Source organism: Gobius niger (assembly GCF_951799975.1).
Source record: "Gobius niger genome assembly, chromosome: 13".
Taxonomy (NCBI): Eukaryota; Metazoa; Chordata; class Actinopteri; order Gobiiformes; family Gobiidae; genus Gobius; species Gobius niger.
Genome location: NC_136864.1, coordinates 4,944,454 through 4,963,680, shown reverse-complemented (window position 1 = coordinate 4,963,680; position 19,227 = coordinate 4,944,454). Strand labels below are relative to the sequence as shown.

The 19,227-nt window shown below is 40.7% G+C and overlaps 1 protein-coding gene across 1 annotated transcript; it reads left to right on the top strand.

The window, feature by feature from the left end:
• Window positions 1–1,348: 1,348 nt before the first annotated feature.
• LOC306972766 (single-strand DNA endonuclease ASTE1-like) lies at window positions 1,349–18,475 on the top strand. Its single transcript, XM_079569472.1, has 9 exons — window positions 1,349–1,480; window positions 6,802–7,106; window positions 7,986–8,089; window positions 8,424–8,651; window positions 10,099–10,285; window positions 10,743–11,054; window positions 11,346–11,553; window positions 17,949–18,087; window positions 18,183–18,475. The coding sequence occupies exons 1-9, from the start codon at window positions 1,357–1,359 to the stop codon at window positions 18,451–18,453; spliced, it is 1,878 nt and encodes a 625-aa protein (XP_079425598.1). The 5' UTR covers window positions 1,349–1,356; the 3' UTR covers window positions 18,454–18,475.
• The last annotated feature ends 752 nt before the right edge of the window (window positions 18,476–19,227 follow it).

Below are 19,227 nucleotides of genomic sequence, written 5' to 3'. Positions count from 1 at the left end.
GAGACCTTCTAGCTGTGAAGCACGAGCTCTAACCACTGTGCCACCGGCTCCATGCCTCACCTATGTCTGCCTTTTACAGGGTCATTGGGTCAATATAGCTGCCGTCATTGACAACATTCATATACCACATAAGCAATTTTCATTTACCTTTTAATAATCTCATCATATAGTCCAAATGGATGAGTTACTCTTGAGTGCAAATATATGTCTGTGAATAGAAAAGCTGAGCGTTGTTTTGTTTTCTGCTCAGTCAATAACTCCTTTAAGTTTCTCTTTCACAAAAAAGCCTTAATACACTTTTGTCTCTTCAGACAAGCCCGGTTATTGTCTTACTCGATGAGTCACGTTGTGTGAAAAACAAAACTGAAAGGAAGACGCATTGAATGTGAAAGTGGAAAACTCTCTTATAGAAATAAGCAGAAACCAGACATCCGAAAAATGAGCGCAAAAAGTCAAAAGTCCCAAACACGAGTACAAAGAATTCAGATGCGAAATATTGAAAACCCTTTGGAAGAAAATGCAGAACAGCCACAGACGGGTTGGACACAAAGTCAATCGGCAAAGGATAAGGGAATCACAGGGGTATAGATTAGTTTTTTTTAATTATTATTATCATTTGAGATACATCTGGCCTTATAATAATATATAAACAACATAAAAATAGAGAGTAAAAAAACACATAAGAATCAAAATGCAGCTCAACCAAACGTCAACGCAAATAAATGTGTTTTAAGGATTTTTTTTTTTCAATGGTAAACGGTCTTAACTTTTATAGCACTTTACACTAAGGAACCAGTCACTCATTCGCACACCAATGTACACAGACACTGGAGGCAGTGGGTGAAGGGTCTTGCCCAAGGACACAAGGACAGTGTGGGAATCGATCCCCCAACCTTTCGATCGTGAGACGACCCGCTCTACCAACTGTGCCACTGTCGACTGTACAAAAGAAATATATTTACAATCAATCAATACATTGTTGGACCTCTGTTCCATGTAGCCGTATTGAAGGCACTAAACAGAAAATACTTCCACAAATGTATTGTGCAGATGCAGACTTTTAAGGAAGGGGACGTAAAATAAAGATTATTGAAAACAGATGACCTGCTTTTACTAAAAAATAGCAACACGTAAGCCTGTGGCAATAAACGAATAAGTCATTCAAGATGCTTTCATCTCAATGGGACTTTTCTGGTTAAATAAATGCTAAATAAATGAAAACGGTATCTGTGCGTAAACTGCGTCATCAAAAATAGTACTGCCCCTGGCTCAAAAACGAAACTTAAGGAGCAAAACTGCGCAGCCTAAAAACAGAGGCGCGTCGCTCGTGCTTTGTGAGAGACACAGAAGCAGAAGATGGGGATTCTGTACCTGGCCGAACTGGTGAACAGCCTCGGTGTTCCCCAGGACTGGACATTTGGCGCAGGGAGTTTGGTGATAGACGGATCTGGCTTGGTTTATCATCTTTATTTTACTTCAGGTGAGCGCGCTTGTTTTAAACATGGGGCTGCATGAATGTTGAACTACTAGATCTATATTAGCGCTACAGTGGTGTAGTCTACGTGATACGCAGGTATACGCCGTATAACCACTAGAAGGCCTGCAGAATTTCCGTATAACCACTACAAAGTGGGAAAAGATACGTATCACTCATTTGCGCAGTGTTATTTTTGCGTTTTCTGTCCGTTTGGAGACCAGCACAAACTCCACCACAAACTATTTCCTCCCCTGAAAACGAGAGATCACAGGCTCATCCCTCTCTCTCTCTCTGTCCCTACCGACAGACCGACTGTTCCCTCTCAGCTGTGCTCGTGCGCAATTGCGCACAGCTCCGGTGTACATGAGCACAAAATAAAACCCGGCCTGAGAATAGCTCATAATGACAGAGGCTTATTAACCGTCCTCACGGCGCTGGAGGAGTCGCGTACGTCTCAGCTCATAGACACTTTCCCTGTTCATCCCCGCTCTGGGAGTCCACAATGCCGAGCGCTTCTCTCCCTCCCCCGCAGCAGCGCGTGAGAGCGGTTTTGGGCAAAGGCAGTGACAGGTGCAGGCGGGAAACAATCTGTATTACAAAGCGCTGAAGTCCACGGGAAAGACCGCGTAGACTGTTCGAAGTGTGCGTTTTACTCTCAGACACTGAAGCTGTCCCTTGACAGAGACTGAAAGGTGGATGTGCCCCGCCCACAGCGCTGACCGAGCCACGCGCGCTCCTGTTCATAAAAAAAATGTCCTAAGATTCGTTCTCCAGGAGCAGCGCGCATGGTTTTGTGTGTGGGGGAGTTTGCAGGCGCGAGAGCCCGGTGGCTGACTGGTGGAGGGGTTGGTGAAAGCAGACTAGGCTTTATTCATTGAAGTTTTCATTTTGGCTTCAGTCCCACAGCCTTATAGTCTAGCCCAGGGGTCACCAACCTTATTTCAGCTGAGGGCTACTATAAGAGCATTAAGTTGTTCGAGGGCGACCAGTTAAAAACAAATCCTAAAGACTTAAACGTACACTGTTCACTTATAGGATATTGACCCCATATTATATTAAAATAGCTTTATTCTAAACTCACACTGAGTCACAAGAACCGAAATAACTGTAATTTTAAGAATTAGATTCAAGAAAATGAAGTGTTTTACGATTTAGAAAAAGTCCCAAGGGCTACTGGACATGCCCCAAAGGGCCCCTGGGTGCCCGCGGGCACCACGTTGGTGACCCCTGGCTAGCTACAGCCTTTGAATTTCTAGAACATTCCTATAGGTCTATTGCTTGTTATTTCAATAACATTTATATTCACAGTTTGGTTTATAATCTATTTAATTCTCTGATACATTTAATATTAGTAATAGTATGTGACGGGCTATTCTTTTCAGCGCATATAATTGGCTATCCCCCACGCCTGCTAAAAAATACAGTATACCCACTAGAAAATTGAAGACTACACCACTGTGCTATACTACTATGACTCAGACTTCACTTTATAGCTGCAACTCTATTCAAGCGCTCAGGGGCGGACTGGGACTGAAAACCAGCCCTGGACTCTGGTCAGCCCGGCCCAAATTAGCGATGATGTGACACTTCCACAAATACATATGTGAACCTCTGACCCCCCGCCTTAACCAAGAGCTTTTTCTTCAGTTCGGCTTTGCCCAAATCTAAAAGCTTCTTGACTGGAGAGCAACATTTGAAAGCGAAAATCTAGAAAAGTGATGGTAACTTTTTGTCACGTTGTCCGAGCATAAGCAAAATAGCAACAAAACTGAGACGAAAACAATGATGGAAATGGGACAAAAAAAGTGACGAAAAATGACAAAAATGTCTCAAAAATGTCACGAAAAATGTCACGAAAAATTGACAAAAATGTGATAAAAATTTGACAAAAAATGACACAAAAATGACATAAATAATGACGACAAAATGACAAAAGTGTGACAAAACTTTTACAAAAAAGTGACAAAAAATTTATGAAAAAGTGGCAAAAATGTCGAAAAATGGACGAAAAAAGGACAAAAAAAAGACAAACAATTGACAAAAAAATTACAAAAAATTGACCAAAAAATGAACATAAAATGACCAAATAACAACAAAAATGTGGCAAAAAGTGACAAAAAAATGACAAAAGAGTTAAAAAGTTACAAAAATTAGTTGAATATCCACAGAAAAATGATGGGAAAAAAATCTGATGACGTGAGGAAAAAGATCCTCTCGGTTCAGGCGGGAGTTAAGAGGTTAAGCTTTTAGATTTGGGTAGAGCTCGGTTTCGCCCGGGGCTAAGGGTAAGGTAAAGTGGCCCAGACCGGTGGCCCTAGAGCCAGTAGCCCTTCTGTGCTCTTCCAGAATGGACATACGGCCAGTCCGCCCCTGCAAGCGCTTATCCTGTCTGGTTTGTTTGTATCAAAGCTGAACAAGTTTTTAAAGTTAATAACTCAATTAATTACTCAGGTGTAAGTAAGAAGAAAAGGTACGTTTATTGTAGAGCACAAATTCAAATGAGATGTTTATAGTTAGGCCTACATCAAATTACAAGAAGGCAGATCAATCAAATCAATCTATAACACAGCATTTCATTATTTACTGTAAAAGCAAAGAGTGCAGGTAAAACACTTTCTGTGTCAAAAGACCAGTTTTCAGCTTAAGCGTCATTATTATATTATGCATGCCCTCATAGACAAACGCTATTATTTATTTTATTACTAGTTTATGTTGTCTGCCACCATCTGCTGGAGAACCAATAAAACTACTATAGGGTTCTCGGTTTTGAGATTGCTGCAATTCCATTCATTCATCCATTCATTCCCATTTTAAGGCGATATAAAATATTGCCCTGTATGTTTGAGGCCAACTTCGTCAAGATAAAAAGTTAAAAAGCTTTTAATTGTTAGAAGAAGAAAAAAATAGGCCAGGCTAGGCTTCCAGTTTTGTTGAACTAATTTGAAACCTTAAAGGGACTATAAGGAGTTTAAAAATGTTAAAATTAAGTATTTTCCTCCACCTACATGTTCCAGCCATGTCCTAATGTGTAGAATGAGCTCAGACCTGTTCACCACAACTGCCTCTAAAATCCTGTACGGTCACTCAAAAATGTATCACTTCGGCCCGAATTGCCGTCATGCACGAGCTTAATATAGAAGGTGCAGTTACATATATGGCCAGAGGTGGCAGTAGTGAGTATAAAATGGCGAACTTGCTTCCAGCCCCTTTAAGGTGGAATTTGTGAATATTACATTATTTGGAAACAACAAAAATGCTTTTTAAGTGTTATCAATGTCAAACTACTTAAAGAGGGGGTATTATGCTTTTTTCAATCACATAGCACCAGTCTATAGCACACTACAATGATGCTGAAACCTTCTGTTGGTCTGTAAACGCAGTAAATTAGAATAACTGCCTTGTATAAAATTGCTCTCTCAAAATGGCTGTAGTGAATGTCTTGAAATAGGCCTCTGTCTCTTTAAGAACCTCTGACCCTTTCCGACACGCCCCCTCCACACGCTGTCTGTGGCATCAGTGGGGAGGGGGTTCTGCTGAGGGGCAGTGGTTGGTTACTCGACTGGTGACGAAAGCTCGGAGGCGTCTCCAGGAGGTGGGGGCGTTCCTAGGAGGACTCAGGCAAACCTATCCCTAAAATGGCTGCCATCAGAGTTTGTACAGATTACTCCGAAATACGTGAATGTGCCAAGGCAACACTTCAGGCATGTTTTTAATGAGGGAATGACATAATAACATGATGTAAAGCTTGAAAAAGTAGATTTTGCATAATACCCCCCCTTTAAGCTTCCTGTGAGTGAAGTCAGTGCTATTTTAGCAGGGGTGTCCAAAGTGCGGCCCGCGGGCCAATTTTTGGTGGCCCTCGGGCTTCTTGCTGAATCGGTTCACATTATCAGAGATGGTCCTTTTTATTTAATATGTAATAATTCTACACAATTCTAACCTAACAACTAGCATTTTATTGTAATACAGAGCTGTCATTAAGGTTTTAAGCATACCATACCATACCAACTTTATTTATAAAGCACTTTAAAAACTGTACAGTTGGCCAAAGTGCCGCACACAGAAACAGATACAAATATTTACAGTAAAAAAAATATGAGGTAAAAAGTACAACACAACAGCAGCAACATCAATTTGCGTTAAACGCCAGAGAAAAAAGGTGCGTTTTTAGGAGAGATTTAAAAACAGGAAGGGACTGGGCCTGTCTAATCTCTAATGGCAGCTGGTTCCACAGCCGCGGGCCAACAACAGAGAAGGCCCGATCTCCCCGAAGTTTGCGCTTGGTTTTTGGGACAACCAGTTGCAGCTGATCACACTAGCATAAATAAAGGCATGAGGCACAATTTAAACCTCTGCTAGTGGAAGGTTTACCGGAACTAACCACGACCCATGGCCCTTTACCCCGTGTACGCTCCAATATGTGGCCCCCCATGAAAAAAGTTTGGACACCCCTGTATTGTAGTGTTGAGAAGTCGACATTTTAGATTGAATTGGAGTAGCTGGCATTGCTTATCCTGAGTACACACCGTGATGTAGTGTAGTGTAGCGCTTCATTCATGCAGGTTTGAGTCGTCCTGTTTGAGGCCGTCTCTTTCTAAGGAACAGAAAAAAAAACTTCGTAAGAACAGATTCTTACCAGGAAGCCCTAGTTTACTTTGAAACAGGGGTTGGCAACGTCAGGCCCAGAGGCCAAAGCCTGCCCCCCAGCACAGATCCTCAGTTCTAAATAACTGTTTAAATATTTAGATTTGTACATAGCAAAGTGTCCATGGTGGCCTAAACTCATGCAGGGGCAGACTGTCATTGTGTCCTTGTGCACGACACTTCCTCCATTGTCTGTATGTATTGAGTGTGTGGTTGGTGGTGATCGGCAGATTGGAAGCTTCGGTTGGTCGAACACAGTAAGTATTGTGATACGCAAATGTTTGTCTAATCATAGTCTTTATTCAGAACGTATCACAACTACTCCAATAAAAGGCTTAAACTGCATGATGAGCTCATTCACCAGAGTTAAAACCTCAATTTTGTGCACCTATAAGATTTTTTTTCTTAAAATTTGGAATATATCTTGTATTATGAACACTCTATCACGATACACTTGAATTGTGAGGAGGAAGACGATGCCAAAATCTGTTTAACTCAGCTGAGCAGACACGTCAAAAACGGTACACAGCTCTATATCTGCATATATATACACATGTCTGAAAGAAAAAAATACAGACTCAATCAATCTTCTGAGGGGGGCAGCAGAGTGAGGCCAAAACAGATGAAACCCACAGGTTTGGCTATAGGAATTATATGATCTCATCTTTGCTCTCCTTTAGGGCTGGACCAGAACCGCGGGGGTGAGTACGGTGCATTCAAGGACCTGGTTACGCAGTTCATTGAGGCGCTCCATCAATGCGGCATCCGTCCGTACGTGGTGTTTGACGGCTGTGCGGACTTTTCGAACCAGAAATGGCACACACAGATGGAGAGAGCGGCAAACCGTGTGCAGAAAGCCCACCACGCAGCGGAGTCTGGGGAGGCCATGGGCGTCTTACCCACCCTCACCTGGGAAGTGTTCAGGCAGACACTGGACGAGCTGAAAGTCCCTTTGGCCCGAACCTACACCGAGACTGACCGACAGGTGAGGAAGGCTATTGTTTTAGTACTGATCATCCTGCACCTCAAAACATGTTTGAACCTTTTTCTGCGGTTTCTGTGTTCCACATTGTTTTGCCGGATGCTTTTGTACGTCTGCTGTGTTTTTGTGAGGTTTGGTGGATTTTTTTTTTACTGCAGAGAGTCTATAATGGTCCTGAAGAAAGCAGCTTTTTAAAGACATTTGAGACCTACACATTTCTACTACTGAAACACTGAAAAGGCACCAAGAGCCCCCCACACCTGCAGCACAGTGGAGGCATCACAGTGGAGGCGCAAAAGGAAAAAAGGAAGGGACAAAGCAGGAGGTATCCGGGCAAGACTCAAAGCTAAGCCACACATGCCTTCTGTCCCTACTGTTCTGGCCAGTGGACGTTCACTGGAGAACGAGACAGATTTCCGCTAAGCTCTTCCCAGAAGATGGCGAAAGACTGTTGTGGAGCGGAGGGAGCTGCACAGGAGGAAGAGGAAGGAGCTGAACAGTGCAGGACACAATGCTCTGAAACGGGGACAAACCCAGGAGGCAGTGCACCATTTTAGAGGAGCACTGAAGGCAGCCAGCCAGGTTTCCAGGTTTCCTATGAGTGCTACTGTTTCCTCTACCCAGAGGTTGACCCACAGGCTCCATGGCAGCGGCTCAGGACTAACACCTGAACACAATTTTGTTGTACGCTTGTACAATGACAAATCAAGCACTTACTTGCTTATGTGAAAGTGAAAATGTGTTAAAGTTAAAGTATTGTTTGAGTCCATTGGATTAAATTGTATGTAAAGTTGCTTCACACTAATGAAGATACAGCATAAACACTAAATGACTGAAAATTGTCTTCATTTTGACATTTCTTGATGATAATCCTTCGTCCAGGCTGCAGCTCTGGCTCAGGAGTGGGGCTGCCCTGTCCTCTCCAAGGACAGCGACTTCTTCATTTTCCCCATGAAGGGAGGGATGCTGCCCAATGATCATTTCAGGTATTGTTAATAATAATAATAATAATAATAATAATAATAATAATAATAATAATAATAATAATAATAATAATAATAATAATAATAATAATAATAATAATAATAATAATACATTTTATTTGTAATGCACTTTAGACACCAAATCTCAAAGTGCTACAACAGAATTAAAAACAATACACTATTTATTTATTGGTTTATTTGGTCAGTACAGTGCATGTTAATGAACACACCCACATGCGCACTCGGAGGAAACCTATGCAGACACGGGGAGAACATGCAAACTCCATACAGAAACAATCCTTAATCCTCTGCTCCATTTCTGTCCGGTGTCCTGTAGGTGGCAGGAGGTGCAGCAGCGTGAAGGAAAGAGGGTCATCCCCTGTAAGAGATACCTCTCCTCACGTTTCTGTGAGAAAGCCCCCATCCATCCACAGCTGCTGCCAGTCTTTGCTGTTTTGGCGGGAAATGACTACATAAGGAACACAGTGGGGGCTGCTGACACAAGGCTCGGTCAACAGCAGAGGTCATCCGACACGAAATTACGGGACTTACTCAAAAGGATCAGGTAGACTAACAGGGCAACCTGCAAAAGCCATATTTATATTTGTTTACTCTGATCATTTTAGCCAATCACACCCACCCAAAACCCAAACAGTAATGATGTTTGTTTGTATGTCTGTATACCTCATGTTCTTCAGTCATCGCGGTGTCTTTGATCTGTATAGATAAAAGTGCTTGTTTATGTCTCTCTAACATCAGTGCTTCCACGATTGGCTAAAACCACTGCTGCTTTGATATCAGCGGGAGCAGCACACGGTTGTTTGTGGTGTGTTTGTGAACTCACAAATCTCTCAAGAATTCAGCTTGATTATTACAGGCAAGGTTGTTACAGGAAGACCAGATAAAACACATAGGGCCAGATCTTGTGCCTGGCGCATCGAGGTGCTCAGTCCTATGGTGAACTGAGTGTATGTCTCCACCCTACTTAATGCGCTAAGTCTGGAGTGGCAAGATCACAAAGTGTGCTCCTACTCGCACAAAATATTACGCTATAGTCTGCTTTTTGACACACAAGCTCGGGCCCCTAAACCCTTGGCACTTCACTCGTCTGACTTCTTACATTATCTGGTGAGTGACCATATCATAATGTTATTCATCATAATGTAATTTAACCATTTCTACAATTTTTCACGTAAATAAAACAAGAAACCTTTTTTTGTTGGGACATTTAGACTGATATGTTATTCGATGGTAATAAATTAAGTTTTACATTAATTTTAATATTCAAGTTGCCTAGCAATAATCCAGTGACAAACTGTATGAGAACAATGAGACATTTGGCCCCTGAACTTTAGACCTGCCACTGCCTGGTCTCCCACTTCGGCAGCTCCAGACACCGGGCTGTTCAGTCTGAACTCCTCTAGTTTAAACTGAGACTTACCCACTGATCCCGCGCGTGCTGCAGGACTCAAGCACCCACCCAAATATTTGGGTGCCCAGGCGAATTTGCCCTGATTACATTATTCAATTTATACCACCTAAAACATGGCTCAGCTCATTATTTTACAATGAGAGCCCGATTTACTAACAGGTCTTGGCGTGATCGAGACTGGAGTGGACACCCACCAGGAAAAACATAAACCTGCGCCTCCCTGGTGATGTTTTTTTTTGTGCATGGCAGGTCTGTGCCCATGAGTGTGGGAGTGAGGCAGACCTGCAGTCTAGAGCAGAATCTCTTGTTCTAGAGTAGAATATAAAATCAGTCACAACTTTATCAGTCAAAACAATCACAGCCTGAGAAGAGAGATGTGAGTCTGAGGATTAAAACACAGTTTACACAGCAAAGTGATGTGGGATTTCAGCTGATAATGCTGTGCAGTCCAACAGTCATGTGGCTTTACCAAAATCAGTCCCAAAGTTACAAATTCAATCACCGCAAACCTCAGCGTCACCACAGTGGACTTATGTGTTTCATAATGTTTGAGTTGATCATTTGACTTTGTTTCACACAGCGGTTTCAAGAATGCTGATCCTCAGAGAGTGTTTGAGGAGATTCTGAAGGACGTCTCACCGGAGCAGAGGGAGCAGAGGATAAAAAGTCTCCAGGAGGCGGCCGATCACTACAGCCTGCCTCTCAGCTCACTCAGCTCACTCAGCGACTTCTTCAAAAAAGGCACCCCCCCCCCACTGCCCCCGCAGGTCAGAAATAACATTACAGTTCAGTTAGACTGATGTGTCTAACTTAATCTGTCAGTATTTGAACTTGCCAAAATTCACCTGAAAGCTCATCATACCCTCCTTTACCTTCCCTGCCGTGCTTTGCGTTTGTGACCTGTGAGAACTGTGACACATCAGGCTGTTAAGAGGGTTTTGAGAAATACCGTAGTTACACCTAATAGTGATCAAAACACTGTTGAAGTTTTCAGAAAATGCTGAAATATTGTCAAGTCCATGAAAAATACCTCAATTCTAGGCCAAACGATTTACAACAGTATTTGGATCAAATGGGGAGGCTCCGCATTGTTTGACTAGGAATAAAATTGTATTATTATTATATTATTATAATTGTATCTGGACATGTATGTGTTAAAACGTGAAGGATCCTATGAGTCTAGATCATGAACGAGGCTTAAACACACACATGACTCCTCTGCAGATGGTGGAGGTGGTTCCTGACTGGATGAGACGCCAAGTGACCAAAGCCCGGTTCAGCTCGGACTTCCTGGATGTTCTGACCAATCAGAGAGTGGGTCTGAGTGTGGTGGTGGACCACAAGGACAAACCCAGTGCGAACCAGGTGTCGCTGCCTCTGCGGAGGGTCCTGTACGGGCTGCTGCTGGGACGGGACAGGACAGTGGAGGAGCGGGACAGAGCCGGACTAGAGGTCATATTCACCAATGTCCAGACAGACGCCTCTGTGTCCCCACAACTCAGCCTTCAGTCCCTACAGAGATGCGAAATTAGAAATGTAACTTTACATGATTTTGCTTTAATCTCAAATGCAGCTGTTGCTGATAATTCTGATCTAAAATATATTCTAAAGTTGTCTATGCATTCATGAAAAAAACTGTAACCAGACTTTGACATGATGTAAATGTGGTCAATGCATCACTATAATGATTTAACAGTGGTGGCGAATGCTGACGGCTACAGGAATAAAGAAAATAAGAATGAATGTGATTCCAAACATAACACTTATTGCTGAATCTTTGATATCGTCTGGTCAGTGTGTGTGAAGGTTTTACTCTTCTTCCTGCAGACAGCGGTGAAGCAGCGGAAGCAGGTGTTGCTGAATGCTCTGGGAGTGAATGAACAGAGTCTGAGCTCACTGCCCGCTCACCTGAGGAACCTGGCCCTCCCATTGGCCGCCACCGGCTTTTGGTTAAAGGAGGCCACGCCCCCTCCTGACCTGCTGAAGGCCCTGCTGATTGGCTGGTGCAGAGGGGACACTCTCAGGAAAAACGCTGGTAAATCAAAGAGTTAAATACAATAACTATAGGAAGAGCTTATCGGGTGTAGGGCTGGGCTCCGATATGATTTTTCTGTCCTAAAAATGTATCATACAGAACCAGAAACTGAACAATTATGTTGTTGTTGTTGTTTTTTTTATAAAAGACAATTTATTTAAATTTGTATCAGTGATTCTTTAAATTTTAAAGTGGACTATAATCAATCAACTTAAAGAATGTAATCTTTAAGTTGAGGTCATGGCGACGTCACAAAAGATGGCCGCTTGAAGTTTTACTCCGCTCCGGACTATAAATCTTTCTCTATATTTCTCCGTTTTGAGAGGCTTGACGGGTGAGTTTTTTTGCTGAAAATGCCCGGGAAGAGTCGGAGCAAAGAAAACCAGAGCCTCAACGCCTCAGACCCTCCTGCTGTGAAGAATAGTGCGAATCTAAGACAGACACGCTCGTCCAAGGAAGACATGCTGGATGCTAGCGAGCCGGAGGCAGCTAGCTCAGTCCCTAGCGTCTCGGCTGGCTCAGCCTCTAACCAGACGGCTACCAACATGGATATCCTTGCCGAAATCAGAGAGCTGGCCAAGAATGTGAACACTATGGATGAGACAATGGGTAACCGCTTGGACTCGATTGATGAAAGCCTGACTGATATTAAAACTTCAGTAACAACAGTTGAAAACGCCATCACCTCTCTCTCTGAACGGGCTACAAACTTGGAAACACGGGTCGATGAGGCAGAAACCCGAATATCAACTGTGGAGGATCAAATCTACGAGTATGATTCAACGGTGAAATCTCTTGAGAAAACTGTGGAGTTTCTGAAGCAAAAAGTTGACATTCTAGAAAATGACCAACGGAGGAGAAACATGAAGATTGTCAACTTTCCGGACAAAGTGGAAAAGGATTTGCCGCTTCCACGGTTTCTGCAGTCCCTACTTCCAGGACTTGTACAGCTACCACCGGATTACCCTGCATTGGATATTGAATATGCCCGGAGACGCGAAGCCGCGAATGCAGGCTCAAACGGTAAGACTGTATTTGTGCGCTTCTCCCGTTCTTCTCAAAGAGACGCTGTTATCAAAGCTGCTATAAGCAAAAAGCTTATCCAGTACGAAGGATCAACACTACGGTTTTATCCCGATGTTCCAGCGGAGGTTTTGCAACGGCGACGTGAATTTGACTCTACGAAGAAGATAATGATGTCCCACAACATGTACCGGGGTTTTGCCTATCCTGCCCGGCTGAGATGTTTCTACGAGGGAAAAATACGACTGTTCGATACTCCTGGCTCTGCAAGGGAGTTTTTGCAGTCCATCAAGTTAGAGGCTCCTTCTGGATGGCGGTTCATCTGGAGAAATAAGACAAAATAAAGCTTCTCTTGAGACGACTGGACGGCTACTGGCACGCACTATTTAATCGTAACAAACTTCTGAAAGTGCATGAACACTCAGAGTGCTGGATGCCTTACCGACAACAAAACTCTCATTAGAGTAGCTTTTATTTGCTACCTTTTTCTATTTAGTCTGGAGCGTAGACTTCAGCGGCAGTAATGTCAACTATTTGTCACTATGATGAGGTGCTCACTGGGTAAGTCACTTGGGGTTTTGGGGATCATGGGTCTATGGGCGGGTTTGGTCTGGGGATTGGGAAGTTGTGATGCTGCCTGTCTATTGTTATGTTTTTTTTATGTCGTTGTTTGTTTTCATTTTACTTTATTACTACAGGAATTATGACTAGGGAACTTAAAATAGCAACTTGGAATGTACAAGGGATTGGTAATGTAATTAAACGCAGAAAGATCTTGACCCAGTTAAAAAAATCAAAATGTGACGTTGCTTTTCTTCAAGAAACAAAACTGTCAGATGTAGAACACATAAAACTACGAACTGATTGGGTGGGTAATATATTCTTTTCATCATATTGTCAAGCCAAAAGGGGCACAGCCATCTTGATTCATAAAAATATTCCTTTTATTCTAGAATATGAAGAAAAAGATCCCGAAGGTAGATACACTCTTATTACTGGGTTCATCTCAAACAAACATGTAACTTTCCTAAATGTTTATGCCCCGAATATAGATACACCTAAATTCATATCCCAGATAATTTTATTATTTAACCAACACTGTAAGGATTTTGGTATTTTGGCTGGGGATTTTAATTGTATAATGGACGCTGCTATGGATAAATCTTCCTCCGCAGCAATCTCCAACCCACAGGCATCAAAAGTTTTGTTTAAGTTGACTAAAGAAACTGGTTTAACAGACGTATGGCGGTTTTTAAACCCTACGGTAAAGGATTATACTTTCTACTCGCACCCACACCACTCTTATTCGAGATTGGATTATGTTTTTATCCCTCAACAATCACTACATGCCGTTCAAGCATGCCAGATAGATCCAATTGTTTTATCTGACCATGCTTTACTGTACTTAAAAATTGATTTATTTCTAAATATTCCAAAATCTCCACGGTGGAGATTTAATACTTCATTGTTACATAGTGAGGGATTTACCTCCTTTTTGCAAAATAGAATATCTGATTTTTGGGAGGATAATAAGAATTGCCTAGTTTCACCTTCAACTATTTGGGATGCTGCGAAGGCCACTATTCGTGGTTATGTTATTTCTTATTCCTCGCATCAAAAAAAAAGTTTACATGCATACAGAGAGGGTCTTGAAAAAGAGGTCTATCGTTTGGAACAAGAACATAAACGGGCTCCCACATTTTCCAACTTAAAAGCTTTGTCAGCTGCAAAATCTTTATTAAATCTGGATCATACTAAAGAAATTCAAAAACAATTACTTTTAATAAAACAAAAACATTATGAACATGGGAATAAGGCAAGTCGCCTTCTTGCCCATCAATTAAAAAGGCAAATCAATAATCACTCTATTAATATGATTAAAACAGCTGATTCAACGATTTCCCATGATCTCAGAATAATTAATAATACTTTTAAATTGTTTTATAATTCCCTATATTCATCAACAGCGACAAACGTTGATGTAAAAAGTTATCTGAAAAATATAGATTTGCCTGCACTTTCAGAAGAAGATGTTTCCCTGCTTAATACTGATCTCACTCCAGACGATATTTGGGCTGCTATTAATACATTACCCAATGGGAAAAGTCCGGGTTTGGACGGTATTCCAATCGATTTTTACAAAAAATTTTGGCCTGAGATTAAACCTATATTCATGGGTGCAGTTAGCAATATATGGTCAGGAATGATTCCACAGTCATGGAATGGTGCATCTATTTCTCTTCTATTAAAGGAAGGAAAAGACCCTCTTGAATGCACCTCGTATAGACCTATCAGCCTACTTAATGCTGACTATAAAATAGTGGCTAAAGCATTAGCACTTCGTTTGGAAAAAATTCTCCCTAAAATCATACATCAAGATCAGGCAGGATTTGTTAAAGCAAGATACGGATCTGACAATGTAAGGCGGGCTCTGAATATTATTAATCAACTTAACAATGATAAAGATCCTGCCGTAATCTTTTCACTGGATGCAGACAAAGCTTTCGATCGTGTGGAGTGGAATTTTCTTTTCTGTGTGCTTGAGAAATTTGGTTTTGGGAAAAAATTTATTGATGCAATTAAGATACTATATTCGCAACCAACAGCTCAAGTTAATACCAATGGTTTCCTTTCAGAGAGATTTCCAGTTCAACGAGGATGCAGACAAGGGTGTCCCCTTTGGCCTTTATTATTTATTTTATTTATCGAACCCTTAGCCCAAATATTAAGATCTAACACTAAAATTCAGGGGATTTCCATGGGTGGGAATACCCATACCATTTCTTTATTTGCAGACGACGTTCTTTTATATCTCTTAAACCCACAGAAATCAGTTGAAGCAGTTTTACTTTCTATTACTGAATTTAGTAGTTTATCAGGATATAAAATAAATCTTAGTAAATCTGTTGTCTTGCCTTTCAACATTCCACCTACGGAATTGCGAAATTTTCCATTTCCAGTGGCTAAAGGGGCACTCAAATATTTAGGAATCAACTTAACTGCTGACCTAAACGACATGTTTGAGACTAACTATGCACCTCTTATCTGTAAAATTAACGAAGATTTAACCAGATGGTCATCACTGCCAACTTCTTTTTTTGGGCGAGTTAATGTTATTAAAATGTATATCCTCCCTCGACTAAATTATTTGTTTCAAAATTTACCATGTTATTTATCAATGCATTTTTTCAAAAAGTTAAACAAGAATATTTCCCAATACCTTTGGAAAAATAAACACCAACGAATCAAGTATAGCACTCTCACAAAGCCCAAACATTTAGGGGGTGTAAATTTGCCAAATTTTCAGTTTTATTACTGGTCGGCCCAATTAAGAATGATGACCAATTGGTTTCTAAAAAGAGATGAAACTACCTGGGTTGAACTGGAATCTTCTATATGTAGCCCTTTAAAACTGGAATACATTCCTTTTATCAATAATATAACAAAAGTGGAACAAATAAGGACAAACTTGATAATCCACAATATGTGGCAGGTGTGGAAGGATGTGAAGAAACATTTAAATATCCCGTTAGCTTTATCTTTACAATCTCCACTATGTTCAAATCCTGATATCCCTGAGCAAATAAAAAGTATTGGACTTTCCTATTGGGTATCAAAGGGTATTACCAAATTTGCAAGCTTGTTTTCAAAAAATATCATGACATCCTTTGATCAAATGAGGAATGAATTCAATATTCCAGCAAGAGATTTCTATCAGTATCTCCAAATTCGAAATTACATAAACTCTCTGCTAAAGGAAGAAAAGCTTAGACTTTGTCTGTCCAAGTTGGAATACGCGTTGATCTCAGCTAGATCGTTAAAGGGAAAGATGTCTGAGTTCTATGCCCTTTTGTCACAACAAAGTTCTAATGATTTTGACCCACTAAAACAGTCTTGGGAACATGATTTGGGAACAACCTTTAGTTCAAAAGAATGGTCCGAAATTTGTAAGAAAACATTTCCAAAATGCACCTCGCTATCAATTCAAGAACAAAATTTTAAACTGATTCATAAATTTTATTATACACCTGTACGTCTCCAGAAAATGTATCCCGATTATTCTGACCTTTGCTATAAATGTAAAAAACAAAAAGGCACTTTATTGCATCTGTTCTGGGAATGCGAACATATCAACCGATTTTGGAAAGATGTACACCATGTAATCCAGGAAATCACAAGAATCTCATTTGCCATGTCACCATCATTATATTTGTTAAATTTGAACACTAATCATCTCTTTGATAGGGCTACCGAATCTCTGTTAATAATTATCTTGTCACTGGCAAGAAAATGTGTTCTCCTAAATTGGTCATCATCTCAAATACCTACAATGGACATGTGGTTGGCTCAGATATCCTCGATTATCCCTTTAGGAAAGTTAACTTTTGAGTTGAATGAGAAACAAGATATGTTTTGGCAAATATGGACACCGATACAATCCTATTTACAAAGGTGATGTTTTGAAATAATAATAATAATATATATATATTTTTTTTTTCTGTTTTTGGTTAGGTTAGGTTTTTTTTATTTTTATTTATTTATTTTTTTTATTTTTTCTGTGCTTTTTTTTGTTTCCCTTGACCTCTTGGCTCCCACCTTGGGCTAGTAACCCCCCCCCCCCCCCCCTTTTATTTTTACTTTTTGTCATTTTTTGTATTGTCTATTTTTTTCATCTTTTTCATCAAGAGAAAAAACAAAACAAAAAAAACAAAAAACAGAAGAAAACAAAAAACAAAAAACTAAACAAAAATAACAACAAAAAGGAAAAAAATCAAATAGTAATAATTTTATTTTTTATTTTTATTTTTATTTTATTTTTTATTTATTTTTTTGACACGTGCTGTCGTTTGTGGCCCTTTTTTTATTTTTATTTTTTTATTTTTTATTTTTTTGGGGGATGGTGTCCCTGCCTAAGGGGGAGGTCGAGAGGTTACTGTTCTGTTTTTTTTTTGTTTTTAAAAAAAATATTTTTCTTATTCTTTTATTTTATTTTATTTTATTTATTTTTTCCGTTATGTATTGTTTCATCTTATTTATTTCATCTATCTCTGTTTTTATCTTTGCAGCATCAATTGTAGGAATGGGGGGAGGGAGGGGTGGGATGGGTGGATGGGGTGGGAGGGGAGGGAGGGGAGGGGGGAGGTTTGTTTTGTTTTTTATGGTTTGCACCTCAATCTGTGACTTGTACGATTTATGTGATGCCTTGATTGAATTTTGACCTCACGGTCATATTGTTATAAAGAAAAAATCAATAAAAATATAAATCACAAAAAAGAATGTAATCTTCATCAAACGCATCAAGTAAAATTCCTAATTGTGAACCTGTTCATGACAATGGCAATATAACCTATTCTGATTCTGATTTATTTCAGGTGAAACTGGACCCAAGAAGCATCAAACTTTGGACAAAGACTGGTGTCACTGGTTGAACCAATGGCAGTCCTGTTTAAGGGACAGTTTCCTTTTGAACCAGCTGTTGAGAGCTCCTCTCCTTGAGCCGCCCATGGCAGGGTAAGTATAATGCAGCTTAACAGAACTTCAAGTTGCTGTTGACTTTCATTTAAGTTAGACGCCTGGTAACCTTGAAGCTCATTTTTCTTTTGCAGATTGTACAATGGAGTTGTTGTCCATAGTCTGTTGGACGAAATGAAGAGAGGCCTCCTGAACCAGTCCTATATCCGAGATAAAGATTTCAAAGCCCTGCTGTCCATCGCACAGAGGCTGACAGGAACCACTGCAGCTACTGTGGCTTCAGACCAACAGCCAGGTTCCTCTCAGTCAGGGAGAGGAGCTGGCGATCAGGCCCCGAAAAGGCCCAAAACAAGCAATGCCAGCACCGCTAAAGTGAATCCAAATAAGAAATCAAAATATAAATAAATACTTCAAATAAAGCTCACACCAGTTCGTGCTGTTCTCAATAACCACCATTCTAGTGCGTAACTGGACTCATATTGGGCAGAAATATTTGTAGACCGGTGCTGGTTTTCTCATTGCTTTTAATGGCCACGCTAGGGGGCGCTATGACTTGATCCTGTTTCTTCAGCTGTTTTTATTCACTCAGTATTTTTAGGGGGCCATCCAATTGTGTAAGTGTTTGATGTTTTTTTATAGAAGCCTGTAAACAACCAGTTCAGGAAAAATTGAATGTATGAATTTGGGAGCTTTAAGTGTTTGTCGTGTTTTGTAGTTGGGCAGAGTTGACACATGTTTTGTCTTTATATTTTTCTATTTTACTCAATCGCCCCTTTAAGAAGTTACCTTGTGGGCCCTTTGCTGTAAAAAAAGTGTGAATAAACTTTTCAAAGCAAAATGGATGTGTATCTTTTGAACATCTAGCCCCTTTTTAAAGGGGCTAGATGTGTAACTGCACCTTCTGTATGAAGCTCGTGCTTGACGGCACTTGGGACCCGAAGTGACACCTTTTTGAGTGACAGTGCAGGATTTTAGGGGCAGTTGTGGTGAACAGGTCTGAGCTCATTCTACACATTAGGACATGGCTGGAACATTTAAGGGAAGGAAAATCATTTTTGAACTCCGTATAGTCCCTTTAAGGTCAGGCTCGTTTCTAATCATACCTTTAAAAAAAGGCGAGGCGGACGAATGAAGAGTGTGGAACTGTAACACGTGTCTTTCTGCCTCCCAAAATCCCGC